This window comes from Coturnix japonica, chromosome 4, assembly GCF_001577835.2.
Source record: "Coturnix japonica isolate 7356 chromosome 4, Coturnix japonica 2.1, whole genome shotgun sequence".
In the NCBI taxonomy this organism is placed as follows: domain Eukaryota; kingdom Metazoa; phylum Chordata; class Aves; order Galliformes; family Phasianidae; genus Coturnix; species Coturnix japonica.
This window is the reverse complement of record NC_029519.1, coordinates 60250112-60271293: the sequence shown is the minus strand read 5'-3', so window position 1 is coordinate 60271293 and position 21182 is coordinate 60250112. Positions and strand designations below refer to the sequence as shown.

Genomic DNA, 21182 nt, shown 5'->3' with positions numbered 1-21182 from the left:
GCAACCTTCAAGCCATAAGAGCAAGAAGGGCAGGGCTGAGCATCAAAAGGACTATTGATGAAAAAAACTCACAGATATTCTGATACCAGTGATTTGTTTAAGATAATTAGGGCAACCTCCCAATAGCCAGAGGTCTATTTCTTAGAAAACAAGAGAGCCTGTTTGCTAACCTTGATTAGCCCAGTGGCTAGAAAACTTGATGTTTAGACAGGCCGAGCTGCCTTTGGTGCCAGGCTGTGCTGGCAAACAACCAAGAACACCAATTTGCATGGCAGGCTTGTCAGGTGTCAGGCTCTGCCACAGCACTGCTCCCACCACAGCCTCCACCTGCTCGGGCCTCGGGTCAAAACCAGCCTGTAAATGATAGCTAATATTTGGGGATTGCCAAGGCTATAGAGATTGTTAACAGCAGCTCTTTTTGTCTTCTTTTTTTCCACTTACAGAGCTCAGCTCCCGAGCATGGCTGCTCAGAACAGGAGCAAAGCACGCAGCCTTTTGCTGCAGCTTGCAACTGAAAGGCGGGGGAAGGGGGCTTGCACAGCGAGGCCAACGACTCCCACGACAACGAGCAAACTGGCGGCCGCAGGTAAAGGGCCGGCGAGAAAAGAGGCGAAGGGCGCCGAGGAGAGCCGGCCCCGCGGCGAGACGAGGCGGGGCGGCCTGCACGGGCGGGGCAAGGCGACGGAGACGGAGAGCGAGCGGTGTGAGTGAAGTGTGGCTGCCGTCCCGCTGGGATGTGCGCGGTAATACCGGTAAGGCCGCCGCCACGGGCCGGCGTTGGGGTGAGGGCGCCCGACGGGAGGGTGACGTGCTGCGGCGTGCAGCCCTACGGCGGCTGCGGGAGGGACTTGGGCTGCTCCGCGGGGAAGCTCCGAGACCGTCGCGGGGACAAAGGACCGGCGGAAGAGCTTCATGGGGTGGAGGGGCCGCAGCCGGGTGCCCTTGTAGGGTTCTGCGGGAGTTATAGCCTGTGTGCTGCTCGCGGAGCTCTAACGGGAAGGAAGCCTTTGATTTGAATGGTAAACTTACTGACTGCGCTTAGCGGGAAGTAGACCGGCGAAAAGATACGGTAGTTAGGACCTCGAGTCTAGAAACAATAGCTTTTTGGTGGGACTTTGTAGTAGTTCATGGTGGTGACTGAGGGAAAGGGTGTAAGCTTGTATAGCAAGGTGGCACTGAAATCCCTGGAGCTTCAGAAACCTCTGAAGGGTGAATCCTGCGCACAGTGAAGGCCGCAGCCATAGCTGCCAGGGTTGGTGATGGAGAAAAGTTCAGAAGGATGTGAAAGAGAAATCAGAGTCCCTGAAAGGAAGTTGTTCTGTCAGAAGTTCTGCAAACAAAGAAAAAAAAATGTACTTTCACATTGGAAAAATATTAAAATAACCCTTATTTTTGTACTAAAATGATATAGGATATTCTTGTCTCCACACCAACTACAGGACTGAGAAATCTCTGAAGTATTATTATCCTTGTTGCAAAAGCTCTGTAGTGAGCTTTTGAAATAAACAAGTGTCTCACATCTGTTGCATCTCTTATTTCAGCTTCTTAAAAATCAGAAGGCTTTATATAACTTCTTACTTAAGATGAACTTCTGATACATATGACTGCAGCATGATTAAGATAGTTTCAGTCTGGCTGGCTGAAAACTGATGAAGCTGTACTGGTGCAGGCCTTGACATGAACCATTTAAGCCTGCATAGTGCTGGAAAGCCTTTGTGGAAAAGGGTATGTAACACCCTTCCCCAGATCCTTTGAAGAACCTTGGAGGATTAAACCTGAGAGCTCCAGAGAGATTGAAACTCTTGAAGAGCTGCCAGTGTAGATGTCTTAGAAAACCAGGAAAACAGGACAAGTTGCTTGTTGAAGACCTAGCTTAGAATTTTGGGAACTTGAGTACAGAACTTTGGTTCTGCAACAGTTACTTTTAGTACAAATTGGGATGAATAATTTTATCTTCCATGCAACAGATTTCAAGCTCTTTAAAGAAATCAACATGGTTAAGAAACAGCAGTAGTAAGGATTTATTTCCTTCAGAACTAATTACTGTAGCTCAGGGAGCTTACACTGAGTACAAACTTGCATCCTTTTGCATCATGAACAGCAGCATAGCTTTTCTATTGTGACCCACACCTTACTCTTATGTAAAATTAGTGTTGTGAATTTCACATACATGAAAGCACCTGCAGTGGTTAGGTGTTGCATGACCATAAGTTTAAGATACCTTTACAAGACAAGACAGTCATAAAAGAGTAAGAGTTAACCCGAAAAGTTTTGTTTTGCAGTTTCGAGATACTGATGTGACACAGGAAAACAGAGCATAAAGCAGAACTTTGCTGATGAATGGAAAAGAGGATATAAAAGGCTTGCACAGACCATAGCTCTCTGGCAGTCATTCAGTTTTATTGTGAAACTGATTGCCTGTAGCTGAAATAAAAGAGTACATCTTTGAGTTTTAAACCTGAAATTGGGCATTGTATGATTCAGCTAGGTGCGGGATCTAATTCATACCCTAACTAACTTTACCCAACGTGAAGGAGGTTATTCCTATTTCACATATTGCTCCCACTCTGTAGCACGTTAATCAGCACTGCTGCCTGTGTGGTTTACTATTAAATTGCTTTGCGATTGACCCTGTGTCAAGGCCCAGGCACTTCCTGGTTTTTAATGCATCCTGCTGATGGTTGATGATTTCAGAAGAACCGCTGATAGCTAGCTTAATTTCCAAGCAATAAGTTTCCAAGGTGAAGCATTGCAGCATTTGCAGCATTTGTGTCCCTCATGCTAAGTGAGTCTTTGTAATTCAGATTGTATGGTGAGATTCTGCCTCAGTGGTTCACTTCTCATAGTAACAGCCGCCTTCCACTCTTAATGCAAGAGTACTTAGTACTTTGTGATTATAACTCAAAATATGTTGTTGCAAATTGCCACGTTTCTCTTAGAACTGAAGTTTTGATTCCTGCTTGATTACCTGTGTGACATGGTGTAGGGAACCTGCTTTGGCAGGGGGGTTGGACTCGATGATCTCTAGAGGTCCCATCCAACCCCTACAATTCTGTGATTCTGTGATTCTGCTGTTTGAGTGTTTGTCTCATAAATTGATAGCACAGGCCTCTTCTCCAGATCTATTCAGCATGTTAAAGCATCACTGCAGTTTTCATTTTCAGCATACACAGCACGCGTTACAAACCTTTGATACTGCTTATTACAGAGAAGGTAGCAGATCTTAGAAGAAAATAATAATTGTTTCCAGACTGCAGATTACTCTTTAGACCACGGATCCTTTAAAACTTCTTTGTGGTTCAATAGCATATGAACTATTGAAGATTCGAATGCTGTCTTGATTTCTAACAGTTAGCCCGTATATTACTCTAGCTGTAGTGTAGTGAAACAAGTGGTAGTGAACTCATGCAGCAACATGTGCAAATAGATTTAAATGGAACTTTGTATGAATCCAGGGTGCTCCACTCCTCTTTAGCTTTGTGTAGTGTGAGCTCTGTCCTGGAACCTCAGACCCAAAGGATATCCTGAAGTATTCAGGTAAGGAGCTAAGAAAAGTAGTTGCTATTGAGGTGCATTGTCTGAATCTCTATCCTCCTAGGTTCTATAGAATTTTTTCAGTTAAGGTAGTGCAATTTTATTGACTGCGTTTCTATTTGCTAAGACTTGATTGACTGGAAGTGGACCTGGAGGATGTTAAGGCTGCACATTATGCCTAAAAGCTGCATCTGCGCAGGAGAAGAGTAGAAACAAGCACAGTACACACGTGTGCCAAAAGTCTGAGGGACAGTCTCACGAAATATACAATTTTCTGGGGGTGTTTAACAAAGAATTTGCTGAAAGAAGAATGAGGGGTAACTATTTGGAGATGATGGCAAAAGAAGGTTGTTGTCAGAAGGGAGGAAGTGGCCAAGAGAAGCTGTAGTAAATGATAGGGTACTTCATATGACATGGAAGCAAACAACCACAGCGTAATGGTAAGGTGCAGTACCAGAACACATGCTGGCTAAAGCATTTAAGCAAGTTTGGCTGATAATGTCTAGAAATGAAGCTAGTCAGTGATTGCCAAGCAGTTTGCCAAAGGCTACGTGCTGTAATGTGAGCTGAGGAATCAATACCTCATCAAACTGGAAGCTGAAAGAGTTTACAAGAGAGGAAGTAGGCAAGTGATTGCAAAAGAAAGCAAGTTTTTGGCACAAGAAGTAAGGGGAAGAGAATGCTTGTGCTGGGCTTTAAGATTCAAAGTGCTTAATTCAAGGTATGGACAATTTACAAGTAGCGTCTTTTATAGCGCTGTCTATAGCAGAGAGTTATTAAAGGCTTTGTATTGTGATAGAGGATGATGAAATATGAACAGTATATAGCGTTGATCAGTCTTTTGGTAAAAAATACCACTACTGTGCCCTGTTCTTGCAGAAGTATGACAACCAGTTCTCATGTGTTAACTATTTATAGCCCTTCCAGTTTTCAAGTAAGGTATCTCAAAAGGGCTTTATAAAAAGAGGAAGGAATCAGAGTTTATAAGGAAACGGAGGTAGACAAAGCAAAGAACATGTCCAGTGTCAGACAGTTCCCTTTCGCATTTCATCATTATCTTGTGGTGTTAATGCTACAGACAGTTGTCTTTTTGCATGTAAGATGAACATGTTGGGGGTTTCATGCTCGCTTATAAAGAAACACCAACAGTTTTTCATTAACGCTTTGAATTTAGGTTAGGCTGGAGAACAATGAATTAAAAAAATGACAGGGTGAGAAGGTCAAATCATGTGATAAGGGAAGGGATTTCCTGCTAAAACTGTTTAAAATAATCTTCAGCAACTTCATGTGAGATACTGAAAAGGATGAAGCTGTTGAGACTTTTCTGAACTTAGAGCTGGTTAAATGAAAGGTGCTCATTACTTTATGAGAACAATTCAAGGAGAAAGAGGAGAAACATGCAACACAGGAAAAAATTCAAAAGAGATTCTGAAGTTTTCAGTCTTATAGGTCCTGCTTTAAAATGGAAATGCAAATACATTAAAAAAGCATTTGCAAATACTAAGTCAATTCCCATGTGAGTCAGAGGGTGTTGTGACAGAGCATAACATCCCAATGTGGTTTTTTTTTCACTAAGATGCACTTTAATTGCCTGATTCACCTTTTTGACTATAGGAGAGGCAAGGAGCCATCTCCTATAGTTTCCAATGTGGTGCAGTGGTGTTTATGTTTTAGTTACTGTCCATACAACCTACTTCTAAATGTTCTTAAAAAATAAAACACCGTAGCTGTTGGTGGATCTGTGCAGCAAGTGCTGTTGAATCTCAGGTTTTTCACTTCCTTTTAAGTTCTGCCTCCGAGAAGGAGGATGAGGAAGGGTGGGGCAGAGCTTTTGAAGCTGTGTCAGGGATGCATGTGCAGAGAGCGATGACTGCTCTTCAGCACCACTGCATGTACAGTTCAAACCTGTGATTCCAGATCCAGCGGTGAGGAATTCTGTCCTAACACACTGATACTTTAAAACATCTAGTTCATTTTATTTATTTATTTTTTTCCTTTATTTGTTAAGCAGAGGTCACCAGGCATCACATGCTACAAAAAGTAATGCAAGTATTTTTTAAGAACAAAGTTTGCCTCCTGTGTTTAAGAGGTTTTGAAGTTTATCAGCTTTTCTTTTTTGTTTTCCTAATTTTCAACTGTCAGTCTTTGTTTGCATGTTACTCATAACTTGATTCTTCAGCTTTTAAAGGTGCTTTTGCCTACGTAATTTTCACAGAGTGAACAGGATTTGCCACTTAAAGACTTGGCATTCCCACATTCCTCAGGAGTTTACTTTGTCAAAAAGCTTCTTCTAGTCACAGAAGTCACCAGCGTGAAATGGTTGTTTAGTCTGATATAAAAGCAAGCACAAAAGCACAGTTAATCGACATACCTTCTAAAGGCGGCTGCTTGGAAGAAACAAACTTAACAGGACAAGAAGGAACGTTGAGGTGCTCCCTGGTAATCCAACACAGGGGATGTTTAAAATATACTTGTGTGAGCAAATCTTGTTTTAGGTACAGGAAGTGATACTGCAATCCCAGAACTGCTCTTAATTGCTGGATTCTCTTTTTTGCTATGGACTTCAGAGAACCTACAGTACTCCTAAGTCTGTATAAGGCATTACTGTTAAATAGTATGCTGGCAATGAGATTTGTAAAACTGAACAGTTTGTTGTCTAAGAAAGGACTTCTGGAAGATTGAAGGATCCATCAAACCATGATTGGTATAAAAGCTTGTTTTCTTTCTCTAAACAAGGCATTTTATCCAGGTCTAATTTTGTGTGTAAAATTACAAAGCATCACTTATTTTGCAATTGTCATTATATGCTCCTTCTAGCATTCTCATTTGGATTTTTCAAGTACCAATTTACACACAAATTAAGAAATCAGTATAAATTTAAACTGTGTTGATATTTTCCTCTGTTATTTGAAGTATAGCAAAACAAAAGTCATCCACTGGAAAAGACAGATCTGTAGATCAGTGACAGAATACTGGAAACAGATTTGGTTTTTAATAATTACAAAACTATTGTGCATTTTAAACGGAATAATCAAACTGCAGGATACTGAAAGGTAGGATAAAATTTGGATAAATACAGCCTTTGAAGAGGAACCTGGCATCATTAAATGTTTGTTTCCTGATGTAAATGTGAGAAACGGTCTCTTTCCTGGGCTTATTCAGGACTGTGGCTGGAACTTTTTAGTTAAATAAGCCTTTACAGAATTATTGCTTAACTTGCTGTATTTTAACTTCTGTCTGGGTAGAGGACACTCCTTGGATTATAAAGCACGTGGGGTGCAATGGCAGATCCTATCCGCTGGACCCGGTATCGCTGGCAGCAACTGATGTCTACAGAAGGCAGAGAAGAAGGTGGCGGTGGCAGCAGCAACTCAAGTAACAAGTGCTATCAAGCAACAAAAACTATTGGCAAGCATAGGATAGTGATACCCTGCTTGGGACATTTTAAGGAAGAGTATGAAAAGGTATCAAAACTGTATATGAACAACAAAATACGGACTACTAAATATACTTTACTGAATTTCATACCACGCAATTTATTTGAACAATTTCACAGGTAATTAACTATTTTTATTTCGTTTGTGGAAGTTCTTCTAAAGTAGAATCTTTTTATTTAATTGTGTATTAATATATGTTTTTCCAACCTGCCAATCCTTTCTGAAAAGGTCTGTGTTATTTGTCGAGAGATTGAATATCAATCTTGGACTAATCCTTTCTTAAAAACTTATTATTTCCACTCATTCTACTCTTTGGATTAAAATATTATTTACTTTTGGAGCACTTCAGTAACCTGAAGTAAGATTTTCAGTGGATTTCCTGCAAATGTATTCCTTTCTTTCCTTCACATGTCTTTTATCTCTGGCCATCATATTTTTTTTTTTTTCCTCCATCTTCCTGCTTGGAGAACTGCAGGTTTATTAAGTTGTGCAGGAAGGGTTGCAGAATGGCTCACTTAAAAATATTTTACCTACAAGTTCACCAGAATCTCACTAAAAGACATATGCCTGGAAGGCAGGGTTGGAATTATAGTAAAATACTTGCTCTCTGCACCTTCTTATCATGAGTATTAATCAGCTGTTCAGCCAACTGATGTATTTGACTGAAGAGGGGAAAATAAAGTCACAGATACTTAGTTCTTTATTTTTTCTTAACTCCAGCTACAATTTCTTCACTTGTCTCTATACAGGATGAAGTAGGAGGAATTAGAATGACTGCTAGCACTGCTAACTCTTGTGTTTGCTCTTTGTTTCAGAGTTGCCAATTTGTATTTCCTATTTCTAGTAGTTTTAAACTGGGTTCCTCTGGTGGAAGCTTTCCAAAAAGAAATTACAATGCTACCTCTAATAGCAGTTTTGACAATAATTGCCCTGAAGGATGGTCTAGAAGACTACTCAAAATATAAAATGGATAAACAGATAAACAACTTACTAACCAAAGTGTATAGCCGGTAAGAGACAGCATTCTTTCTGGGTAATTGCTATTAACTTGATTCTTCTGGTTTATTCTCTGAACACACATAGAGAGACATAATAACTTGGGTTGGAAGAGATGTCTGGAAGTCATCTCTCTAGTCTTCTACCCTGTTCAAAGCTTGCCATACTAGATCAAATTGCTCAGGAAGTTGTCTAGTTGAGTCTTGATCACTTCTTTAGCTAAACAAATATCAAATTAGTGTAAAATTTGCTGAAAAAAATATTATTTTGTGGATGTCAGAGTGTTCATACTTGAGTCTGCACTGCATTAATCAATGAAGTTTTAGTGTTGTTCTTAATATCTCAAAATTGTTTTGGCATCATTGAAATTCAGTGATTACTGTTTCATCATTACAGTGGTGAAAGTCATAAAAGCTATTAGTGTTGTAGCACCATACTCTTAATGTAATGTCCATGAAGGAAAGGAGACCATTTTCCGATGCCATACTACAGGTGGGATCTCACAAGGATAGAGTAGAGTGACAGAATCACTTCACTTGAGCTCCTAGCTACACTTCTTTGATGCAGCTCAGGATATGATTGGCTTTCTGGGCTGCAAGTTTTTCACCCACCTGTACCCATCAAGTCCTTCTTCAAGGGCTGCTCCCAATCCATGCATCAGCCAGTCTTGTACTGATGTTTGGGATTGCCAACAGTCCAGGTGCAGGACTTTGCACTTGCGTTCTTGAACTTCGTGAAGTTCACAGAGGCACACCTCTCACACCCTATCATATCTCGCTGGATAGCCATTCTTTTCTTCCGTTTGAAGTATCAACCACAACACTCAGCTTGGTGCCATCTGCAAACTTGCTGAGTCCTCCTCTCAGTGTCTCCATTGATGTTGAAGATATTAAACTGATCTGAGTACAGACCCAGGAGACATCACACATCACTGTTTCCTACCAGGACACTGAGCACACGTCCTGCAAACACAAATAAGTAATATAGCAGCTTTCCTAGGAACATTTTTTTCAGACTATAAAAATTTGAGCTTAAAACAATAAATTGAGTTGAGAAGATAAATGATTTTTCTTTTAAAAGAAAATCTTTGTGGGGTGAATTGGCTACATACAAAAAATGTGTAGATACAATTATCAATATCTGAGAGGTATTTCTAAACAAAAAAGTCTTGTTTTCACCTGAATTGACTTACTGTGACGGCACCTTTGCAGGCGTAACAAAACAGTAGGAGAGAGAAAGTAAGACTAAGCCCAGTTTGACCAAAACTTAAGTCATAGCTTCAGTGACTGTGAGTCACATCCTGTTAGAACATTTCTGTGAGCCTTCATTATTTTTATGGTGTTTTTGTTGTTGTTGTTGTTAATTTACTTCAGAAATCATTCCTTCTGCTCTTTCACTCCCCCCAAAAGCAATGTATTGGTATGAAAAGTTGGTTCATAGAACATGTTTCTGAGTCCACACATCTTCTGGTAGATGTGGATGTAGCTTTAATTAAGTTTTATGTGGTTTACCATGCTTAAAGAAAAGCCAGTGACAGCATCTCAAGGTGAAGTATATATTTAGCTGAGATTGGTATAATTTTATCTCAGCTTTTGCTTTGCATTTACTTGGAAAACCATTTCAACTCTGACTTATCTTCACTAGAGATACTGTTATCATTATAATGGTTAATTATGTGGACTTTGTGCCATCTCATTGTAGAAAAGGATTTTTGAAAGGATACTGTCAGGCAGCACAGATCTGAAAGGTACAGGTGCAGAGCTTGACACGAGGAATGTTTTTCTGATATTTTCTTTGTCATCAAAAGCATTTTACAGAGCTACCACTTTGATTAGAACTGGTAGATCTGTCTGCACAAAACTGCCGTGTTGTACAGTTTGTTAGCTTGAGTCTGTACTGTGGAAGCTAGGTGCACTTCCCAGCTTCTTGGTACAACTGGACTATTCAGCTAGGTAAGCCAGAGTAAGATTTAGGAAAGGATGTGCAACATGAAGATGCTCCCAAGACCGTGAAGAGTACGCTTTCCTCACTTTAAACATAGCTTTAGGGTTAGTCTGTGAAAGATAATAACATAAGAAGATAACTGTGAAAGATAACTAACAAGGCATAACACAATGGAAAGCATAGCAATGACAGCATAGTAGCAAAGTCCTAGGCTGCAGCAGGTGAGGATATGCTCAAACGTGGCAGCCACAGACACAGAAACAAAGGAAAAAAGGCACTTACTTTTAGAAGGTCTCACATACATAGGAATTTCCAGCAAAATATCATTGTCTCCACTGCCAACCCTTAAGTGAAGTCTGGGAAGGGGTGGATCCTGGCTCCACCCCTTCCAATCACTCAGGAGCATTGCATGCACCTGAGCTCTTCTGGATTGGCCCTGCCTTCCCACCAGGTGCTCAGTCACTGTTTCAAGCTGTAACTTAGCATTTCTGCATCCAGACATGTGCAGTGTTTGCATCAGCAACCCTATTTCAGTGACCTACTACTGTATGCTTCCAGTTAGCTTATTGTTGCTTGCTACCTCCCAGCCTATTATGCTTGCAATAAGCTGCTGTAATTAAATTGAAAGGATTATTCTTTGCCTTTGTTGAGCAGATAGAAATGGAAAATTGAAGAAGGCACAAACTTCTATATGTGCTTTCCATAATAATAGAGAATTATAACTTTCTATCTTGAGTGTTGCAGGTTCCTTATGTTCAAAAACAGTGGGAAAATATTTAAAAGCCATACAGGTATTTATGTCTGGAGTATTAGTTAAGCAGTTGCTGACTATTTTTCGCTCACTGGTAAATGTTATAATAATGAAATTCTAGGAATCAAGGGGCTGAGTTTTGAACTGAGCTGACAAAATTATGGGAGGGTGACAGGAATGTAATTCCCAGAAGAACAGGTCTGGGATCTCAGAGCTGATCATAGAATCATAGGATTGCTCAGGTTGGAAAGGACCTTCAAAATCATCAAGTCCAACCTGCACCTAACCATACTAACCTAACTAACACCCCACCACTAGATCATGTCCCTGAGTACCACAGATTCTTTGTTACAGTCACCTTGAGCTGTTAGACTGTTTCATCAAAGTTCTTAATGACTTGGAAGTTCAGTATTAGGGTCATTTCCTAGGTACAGTCTGTTTCTTTGAGCTTTCATTTTGGGGTGGGTTTTTTCGTTTGTATTTTTGTTTATTCTAATATTTTTCTATACATTTCAGGAAAGAGAAGAAATACATAGATGAACACTGGAAAAATGTCAACGTTGGGGACTTCATCCGGCTTTCATGTAATGAAATTATTCCTGCTGACATGGTGCTGTTATATTCTAGTGACCTGGATGGGATCTGTTACATTGAAACTGCAGGTCTTGATGGAGAAACCAATCTAAAGCAGAGGCAGGTGGTGAGAGGATATTCAGAGCAGGTGATAATTGTGCATTTCTAGTGGTTTAAGAAAGTTGATGCAACAGTCAACAATAAAAACCTTAGTCCTCTATATTGCCTTTTATTGAGCAATCCCCATCTGAAAATACAGTAGATGATGCAGTTTTAATTTTTTTGTTATTTTGGAGCAAATCTGTCTGCTCGCTCAAGCCAGAGAAAGAGAGCTCTATTTCAAGTGAAGTAAAACTAACTTTCCAAGTAAATGTCCAGCCATCATGTATAACACATAGCATTTAGTGGCTGTGAAATTAGAATTCTTTTTAAAGGGAGTTCAGTGCCACGTAAAATTAGAGAGAGGAATAGGTGTCTTCTTTTTCATTGTATTTTCAAGTGTATTTTTAGCTCCAAATCTAGACCTTCAGGCTGAATAAGACTGTGGCAGTGCTGTGTGTGTAGACAGGCTATGACTGTCTCACCTCTCAGTTTCTAAAGCTCAAAAGAGCTGAAACTCTCGTAGTTAATTTTTTGTTGACTTAGAATAGCAGAATTTATTCTTTTTTTTTTTTTTTTTTTTTTTTTTTTTTCTGTAAGTACCTCAGTGACCACAGAAAATAAATTAAGAAGGTACTGAAGAGGCTTATAGACTACAGCTGATAACAAGGCATAGAACAGTGTTTCTGATCATCTTGGCTTTCCTAGAGAAATAGACGAAAAAATTGAGGACCTTTTCCTGAAGGATAATGAATTTTTTAGGGAACAAACTGGCATTGTCATGCTGCTTTTAATACACTCCAGTAAGAAGGAATTTTTCTTTTCCCTTCACACCTCTTATGATTAGCTCAACCACACATTCATTGGTATGCGGAAGCTGATAAACCATTAGTATTAAATCAGTGCGTGAACAGTGGTTCCGCTTATGTTGTAGGAGTGGTCACAGGGCTGCACCATTCAGTTCCTTCTCAGCCTTTCATGGCCAATGACTGAATCCTGTCATAGATGCAGTATCCTCATGGAAAATTTAATGGAAAGGCAGCCCAGGAGTCCAGTTTGATAAAACGATTTGCCAGCTCTCCATTTCCGCCTTGGCTATACACTGCATTCCTATATTGTATTATCAAACTGTATATTTTGCCAGCAGTGTTCCACAGACAAAGCAACAAGCATTCCTAAGATATCAGTATCTCAGCTGATACTTGCTAGGGTTTGATATTTACTAGTAAATCCTGTTTAAGTCTGAATTACCTGGGTTGCATGTAGATCATCAACATCACTAGCAACTTTAAATGTTGAGTTAAATAGCTTGACAGTGATATCTGAACCTACAAATTTATAAAGTTTCCAAGTTCTATCATATTTGGTCTCTGTTGGCTTTTTTTTTTTTGTCTGTTTTCTTTCTCTCTATTTTATTTTATTTATTTATTTTTTTAATAATTTCAGGTCTCTGAAATTGATCCAGAAAAATTTTCTGGTAGAATAGAATGTGAAAGTCCTAATGATGACCTCAATCACTTTCGAGGCTTTGTGTAAGTAAGCTTGGTGGCTCTTTAAACTGATGTAATTTGCTTTGGTGTTCTTATTAATTTTCAGAGGGCTTATAATGTTTGTTTTAGAAAATGACAATGTGTACATAAGTCAGAGTGCAGTGCTGTATTTCTGAGTGCAGCCAGGCAGGCAGAGCTCCAGAAGGAATTTCTAAACAGCAGATTGTGAACTGGGAAAGCCCACTAGCACTTTATATTTTATATTAAATATTTTCAGCATCCTAGTTCAGGCTGTTTTGCAACTGCATCTACCACATTTGACATGGATGCCTTTGATCTGCTGTTAATGCCATATGATATCTGTACAGTACTGAGTCTGGACCATGGCTGCTTTGGTCAGAATTTGAAAGAGGAAGAACTGGCTTCCCCTCCTGCTCTAATGTATTTAGTGTAACTCTCAGCAATTTGATCAAACTGTGTTACCTTATGTCTCTTTTCTTGTTAAGGGTCTGTAATTTTGTGTACTTGTGTCCAATCAGAAGCATCAGAGAGGTAGTCAGTGACAGGTAGCTTCTCTTGGTAATCTGCTGCATGATGCTTCTTCAAAACCTGACTGGGAATTACTGAAGTCCTACAGCCAAAATAACATGCTGCTTTGTGGGATGGGTTTTTTTGTTGTTGTTTTTTTCCAGTGAGAATTCAAGCAAGGATCGAGTGGGCCTCAGCAAGGAGAACTTATTGCTGCGAGGATGCACAGTAAGAAATACAGAAGCTGTTGTAGGCATTGTGGTGTATGCAGGTTAGTGAACCACCTTGGCCTTCTCAGATTGCCTTGCAAAGTAGATGGAATTATGTGCCTTAAGAAGCAGTATTGCACAAAGGCAAAGCAGACAGCTAAAAGATTGAAACCAGCAGAAGGGAGCTGTAGCTTGAGCATTAAGAATGCAAATCTGAACTGTTTGTTTTGGTTTTTAAAATGTAAAAGGCTGATATTTCTGATTATTCATGGCAAGCCTGCTCTGTTCTGTGAACAGGTCCTTGTTCTTAACTGTTAACCACAATGACAGATCAAGGTTTTGAAATGAACATTGAGATACCTGCCTTTGGTAGAATTTTTTCTGGTCCAGAATTGAAGTTGATGCTATTCTTCAGTCAAAAGGCAGAAGTTTCAAGACTAGGCATTTTAATGTATTCAGGCAGATAATTGTAATGCAGGTGCAGAATTTTGTAGAAAATATTAGAGACTGTATCAAAAACCTCAGAAAAGAATACAATAGGAATATTATTTACAGTATAGATGATAATATGTAGTTGAGAAATTATGGTTTTGCTTTTTTAGGTTGTTGTTTTTTTTAAGACTGTTACTGTAGAAGCAGTTTGCTCATATTTATATTCTCTTTTCACCTGTTAGTTAACGGGAATGTCCAATTTCCCAGAGCTTTAGAAATACAAAGAACTTCTGGTTTTCATACCTGCAAGTAGAGAATTTCAACCTTTGTTGTGGTTACAGGTCATGAAACCAAAGCCATGCTGAATAACAGTGGAGTTCATTACAAGCGCAGTAAACTGGAAAGAAAAGTGAATTCTGATATTCTTTGGTGTGTTCTGCTTCTAATTTTAATGTGTTTAACAGGCGCAATTGGTAAGTGTGAATGTGCAGACTCCTGCTGCTTTCCCCTCTCAGCCTTGGTGTTTTAATTTGGGGCTGATTCATTTCAATAGCTTGTTTCAGAAATGGCCTTTCTCCATATCTAATTCTATATCAGCAGGGGGTGCTGCCAAGTTTTAGTTTATGTTGTCGTGTTTAATCCATAGTTGGTCAATGGGTCCTAGTGTGAGTTCTTAAGTCTGAAACCTGTTTCTCCAATTAATTTTCTCATTTCTCTCACTAATTGCTCTATTGCTCTGTAACACTTGTACTTTGTGCTAGGATTGTTGAGGTAAAATGAAACACATGTACAGTATTGTAGGGAGAGGCCTAGTTTGAGTAGTAACAAGGACTTTCTATTTTAGGGTTTTATTAAACAGTGAGCTTGAATACTAAAATTTGAATGGGATACATTTTATAGTTAACCAAACAAGTGGTTAAAAGGTGTTTATAAAACTTTGTCAAGTTACACTAAATAGACATGTCTGGCCCCAGAATAAGGCATAAATGTAAACATAGACAGGGTTTGTGATTTATACTGTTTCTTTTTAGTGACAGTTTTTGTCTCACAGTGCTGTAAGGTGACCAGAGTGGCTTCTTGACATGCCACAGCTGAAAACTGGACAAACAAAGATGAGAAATTTAATAAGTAGAATTTGGCGTAGGAAAAAAAATAGGTGTTTATGAAACATAGCTAGTGTTCTCTTAGCTTTTGTTTAGGTTGTATAGATATACTGTTGACACAACTGCACTAAAACATTTATTCATATGTGCATTAACACTTTATGCAGTTTATTGGGATTCCCATTGAGGAAAATACTTCTCTGGAAGCTTAGAAATAATTGCTGTGTAACAAGCAATTGTTACATGACCCCTGAACTGTCAACATAACTGATTCACTTGTTCTTATTTTCTAGGCCATGGAATTTGGTTAAGTAGGTATTCAGAAATACCTTTTTTTAACATCCCAGAGCCAGATGGGAAATCGATTTCTCCTGTGTTAGCAGGGTTCAATATGTTCTGGACAATGATCATTTTATTACAGGTAACTTTGTTTTGCTTTGAGCATGAGCCATATCCTGATCTAACAGCTATTTGAAGTAACTCTTTGGTTTCAGAAGAGTTACTTCATGTTTGGATGTAGCTAAGGAACTTGGTTTCATTTCATCCTTGTGTTTTTTTTCAATAGGTCTTGATCCCTATTTCTCTATATGTTTCAATTGAAATTGTCAAACTGGGACAAATTTATTTAATACAGAATGACATTGATTTTTACCATGAGAAAACAGACTCTACAATTCAGTGTCGAGCATTGAATATTCCCGAAGACCTTGGCCAGATTCAGTATGTCTTTACAGACAAGACTGGAACACTCACTGAAAATAAGATGGTTTTTCGGAGATGTAGCATTGCAGGACAGGAATATTGCCACGAGGAAAATGGTAAGATGTTAAATCTGTGCTATAGTAGTCCTTTTTCCTTTCTCAAAGGAACTTCAAGTACTGATGAAGACGGGTGTTGATGAGGTTTGTGTGGCAATATGTACTTACAGAAGGTGTGAATTTATACTGGCCTTATTTGGATCTTTCCGCATTGTTTGGAACACTTCATATGCAGTGTATGAAGAGACTTGAAGATGAATGTAAGGAGCTACTTTGCAGATAGTTCAGTGTGAACATTTTGATGCCACACACAGAATGGTTTTTACTTGCTGACTTAGTTACATAAAGTGTTTGATTCAGCTGTCTATTTTATTTACTAAATAAGAGCACAAAGAATTTATTATCATTACTGTATGTTAACTGCATACATTTGCTCTTTCACTGGTGGACATCAAAGGCAAAGTGCTGACAGGCGGATAGACCAATCACAACTATGTAACCACTTCCTGTGGTTCTGCTGCCAGATGGAATCACTCACTTTCTGCAAGCAATAGGCACACCCTGCTGGTCACAGCATGCATGGGCTCTTCTTTTGTTCACAGTCACAGCAACAGATGGTTACAAACCATTTTAACAGTAATTTCCTCACATATTTTGAAAATTCTGTTATGTGAGTGTCGTGACGATTCCTTGGCTTTGCATAATTATACTGGGAAGGATCTCAAGAGCAAAGTGAAAAGAAATGTATTTTAAGTTTAGAATTTGATTAATGAATAACTTAAATTCAAAAAGTAGAATATATTTTCAGAGCATTTCTTAAAGAAATGAAAAGTATTTCAGAAAAGATTTGTTGTTGTGATGAGCTACAAGATATAATTTAGTAGCTTGTGGTAGCAATGGTAATGGGAGGATGATTGGACTAGATGATCTTGTAGGTCCTTTCTAACCTTGTGATTCTGTGTGACTGATCTAAGTCTCTTTGTGCTTGGGAGAATATGTCTGCCACTTAGTTCTACTACTGCCCTAAGAATTCACTTTTCTATCAATACTATCAGTATGTTATGTTTCTAATTATTTCCTATTGCTTCCTGGCTTTTATTTGGAGATTAAGCATGTTCTTCCTAACAAATCTAGAAACTCTGTGCCCTAAAAATCAGTCTGGAAAATGTTGGAGGTCCTGTGTTTAACTCTGATTTTCATTTGGTCAGTTGTACAAAGCTGCCGTTTGCCTGGCTCCTACGGCATGCAGTAAGAGAAGCACTACAAAGCAGTTCAGTCTTTGGCATGTGACTCACTTAGTCCATACATATATTTCTGTTTTTGTATCTCTGTTGCCCGGAGCAAAAGGCAACAGAGATTTTGCTGCATTGTAGTAAAATCCTCCATATAGGTGCCCATATGCAGCATTATATCTAAATCTACTTGTGCTTTTTAGACTACGGCAGTAGAGCACTGTGGTATTACATGAGGTGCCACCTATGTTAATTCAATTAGGGTGTGCAGTCTCCTCAGCAGGCAGGGAGCATAAGTAGAATAGGTGTGTGTTGTCTAAATCTGTCTGTGCAGACATACAGCTATCTTTTTGAATTATTTAATGTGTTTTCAGGCCTTCTGTTGGTGGCCAGTTCACTGCCTTCTTGTATATTTTGTTCAGGTGTTTCATGTCTTCTTGAACAAAGTTTTTGTGTTATCTAACCTGAGTCTGTTTTGTCATAGCATAGGAATATCATGTCTCCTATTACCCATTATTATTTGCCAAGAAAATAGGCTATTTCCTCTTTCTGTGCAATTCCACTGGAAAACTGTCATTTGGTTCTCAGTGCTGTTCTCTTCTGAAGGCTGTGTAACCAGCTTACTGTACTGTTTCTGTGATCATTCTTTCTCCCTTTTCCAGAATCTCTCCAGCAGAGCAGCACTCTTGAAGTGCAGTGTCCCAAAATGGCAATTCAGTGTAATGACTTCTTATGGTTTGATTTTTTTGAAAAGAGTGAATTATTTAAACTGTCTACTAAGTTCCTTATTTTAAAATTATTTTATTTAGACAAATTTCTTTTTCCTCACAGAACATAATTTTCTTTCTATTTATTTAGCAAAGAGGTTAGAATCCTATGAAGAGAGGGATTTGAAAGATGAGGATTCAGCTGATGGTCCTTGTTCCTCTTTGGGCCACATATCAAAATGGAGAGGACACGACTGTGAAGCTGAGAAAGAATCTTTGAACAGAAAGTCTTCAAATCTGTTATCTGGCAGTTACTCTGCTTTAGAAAGGGAGCATTCATCAAGTGATGCTCCCTGCTCAGGACATGCTGCTTTCAGCAGCCACATTGTAAGTAAAAGTTGTTAGTTTTGATACTGAATTTCTGAAGGAACTCATGAAGGAGCATCTTTTTATTTCCATTTTAATAGAATGCTTGTGATTTAAGACATCCTTTCTCTTCCATCAAAATGAGACTTCCCATTGTTGCTTGGCTGCAGCCTACTTGCAAGCTGATGTTTTTAATTTGGATTTACTTATTGGATTACAAAGATGTGTTTTTTGGATGTTGCTGGTGTGATTCCATGATCATTCTGCTGAAATGACAAGCTTCATTTTCAATAAAAGTTTGTTCCTTTGCCTTAAGAAGGCATTTTATTTTGGTTTTGATAGGAAATATCTAGGTAACAAAAACATTAATCCCATTGCATTTAGTGGAGATTACTAGGATTAAAAACATCTGTAGCTGATTTTACTGCCAGAGACTGATACTATTTTGAAATTGTCTGCCATTGGTTTCTCAGGTCATCTGGTAGCAGTGTCTGGGGAAATATTATTTTCTCCTCAGGTATGAGCTTTCTATATAAAGTAAGTCTAGAATGAACTTGCAACACTGAATGGGCATTGCAACATTGTATCGGCTAGAAGCCCTGTTTGGGGTTTCCAGGGTTTGTATCCTAATTCACTGCTTTGTTTGTTTAATCCGTAGGAAACAGATGTTATACCAGATACACAACTGCTGGAGAAATTTAGACATATTTCTTCTCTTTCCTATCAAGAATCAGAAGATGTTATCAGCAAGTTAGCTTTGGAGACAGTGTACATCACTGACTTCTTTCTCGCTTTGGCAATCTGTAATACCGTTGTTGTTTCAATCCCCAATCAGCCACGTCAAAAGGTAGGAAGGTATTATATTTGTCTATATCAGCATATTTATAAATGAGTTTCCTTTAGTTTGATTGCAGAAGGAGAAAAAAAATAACTGGTATTCAAGATCTGAACCTGCAAGCTTGGTGGTGCTTAACTTTCACAAGATACATTTTGAGATTAAACTGCAGTTATGGGTTGTTGGGGTTTCTTTGTTTTTTTGCTGTATTCTATTATCTTTTATCAGATATGTGCAGAGCTTCCTTTAAGAGTGCCCTAACACTCAAATTGCCTTTATTGGGGAATGATAATGACAAAGTTAAAGGCAACAAAAGTTTTCAGTGTTCCAAAATGAGAAGATAAAAGAATGTTCCTAGTCTGTGTCTCAGTGATGCTGAATAGAGAGACATTACAACTTGCATATAGCTGGGATAGAACTGAAGTGGGAGTCTTTCATTTCTTGATTTTTGAGGGCACCTGTCTTTTATTTTCAAGTCATACCAAAAAACGTATTGGTGAAGTACTGTATTTTTAGCATTACTAGTAGCTAGTCACTGTGAGAAGTATGGAGCTGGCTTATTATTTGCAGCTATCTTGCCAATTGAGAATAAGTATCTAGTGTCATTTGCCAGAACTTTTAAAAGTTCCATTTCTTAAACATTTCTAGAAAGAAGTATTACATGGAGTCATTAATCAAACTGGCAATACATGCAGTTTTCAGATACGAAGTATTTTTACAATTTGTGTAGTTGGAAGGGGTGAAGCTCTTACAGAAGCTATTTGGTGTATTTATATGGTAATATGTTTAGTTGAGCTGGCTATTTTTAATACAAGTGACTGTAGTTTTTCAAGTTTTACTTCATTCATTACATTCATTACAAAACATATGGGTTTGTAAGCTGTCTTTCTTTAATTAAATAGCATATGAAGACTTTAAGATCTGTACTTTCTCTCACTGTTCTGTTCCAGATGAGACGCTCTTTGCTGGGAAGAATGCCTATTAAATCCCTTGAGGAAATCAGACAGATGTTCCAGAGGTTGTCAGTCCGTAGACTAAGTTCTTCTCCACTTCCAAGTATAAAAGAGTCATCATCTGAAAACCCAAATAGTTTTGTGAGCAAACTGTCTATTTTCAGAATGAAGCTGGCTTCACCTGCTTTGGATGGGGCTGCTAAAAGTGTTGCTGAGCCTCGCAATCCTGACAGCCCAGAGAATCCCCAGTTACCCAAAGAACATTGTACAGTGAATGTAGCTGCTGGCTGTGAAACCCACAGCACTGAGTCATCTTTTGAGTGGTCTCCCTTACCTAAGCTTTGTTACGAAGCTGAAAGTCCAGATGAAGCTGCCTTGGTCCATGCTGCTAAGGCTTATAAATGTATTTTACACTCTAGGACTCCTGATCAAGTAACTGTGGATTTCGCAGGTCTGGGATCATTAACATTTCAGCTGTTGCACATCCTGCCTTTTGACTCAGTGCGAAAAAGGATGTCAGTGGTGGTTCGGCATCCAGTCTCCAAGCAAGTGGTGGTTTACACAAAAGGTGCAGACTCAGTCATGATGGATTTGTTGGGGACTGCATCTGAAGGTACTTGTAGAACTTCTAATTCTTTGTTCACCTTTATCATTCTTCGTTACAGTTGAATGTAGGCCCTGATTTCTAAGAAGAGCCAAGTAACGAAGCATAACTACTATCTCTGAGTTGCTTTTAGGAAACCCATAAAGGTATTACAGCTTCTCACCTCCATGTGGCTGTGCTGCATGCCATTCTGAAAACTGAGAACAGAAAGCTAGCAATAATTCAGAGATTTTTGTGGTGTCTAAGCAGACCTCTTGGAGCCAACTGTAGTATTTCCAGTCGTAAAGTAAGGTCATCTGCTGAAATAGTTGTCTCCTGCAGTGGTGTGACAGGTGTTATTAGGATGAGATACTTTAATTGCTTTTTGATTGTTCTTATTTTTTCTGGATTACCAACTATTTCTGTGTTTCTAGATGTGGTAATAGTATCCTGTGCTTGCAAAATTATGTGCTGCCTCCTGCTGGGTGCTGTTGTTTTAGGGTAAAGGTTCTTGGAATCTGCCACAGAAGGAACATACTTAAGCACTAATCATGATTTATTCATATGCTGTATCAGACAGTCACTGATTTATAACTGAAGGCATTGGAGAAAGCATTATCTGTGTATGTAAGAAACATGTACCTACATATAT

General features: G+C 38.9%; 1 protein-coding gene across 3 annotated transcripts in view; it reads left to right on the top strand.

The window, feature by feature from the left end:
• Positions 1-306: 306 nt before the first annotated feature.
• Positions 307-21182, top strand: part of ATP10D (ATPase phospholipid transporting 10D (putative)) — a 31931-nt gene continuing 11055 nt past the window's right edge. The window contains exons 1-12 of one of the 3 annotated variants that reach the window (XM_015862353.2): positions 307-752; positions 6780-7090; positions 7787-7981; positions 11179-11383; positions 12781-12866; positions 13517-13623; positions 14335-14466; positions 15390-15517; positions 15662-15914; positions 17945-18180; positions 18818-19006; positions 19945-20560. In XM_015862353.2, coding sequence (XP_015717839.1) covers positions 6816-7090; positions 7787-7981; positions 11179-11383; positions 12781-12866; positions 13517-13623; positions 14335-14466; positions 15390-15517; positions 15662-15914; positions 17945-18180; positions 18818-19006; positions 19945-20560 — 2422 coding nt within the window. In that variant the 5' untranslated portion in view covers positions 307-752; positions 6780-6815. Of the gene's footprint in view, positions 753-797; positions 1020-6779; positions 7091-7786; positions 7982-11178; positions 11384-12780; positions 12867-13516; positions 13624-14334; positions 14467-15389; positions 15518-15661; positions 15915-17944; positions 18181-18817; positions 19007-19944; positions 20561-21182 lie in introns of those variants that run through there. The other 2 variants (XM_015862350.2, XM_015862351.2) reach the window with 2 other exon arrangements.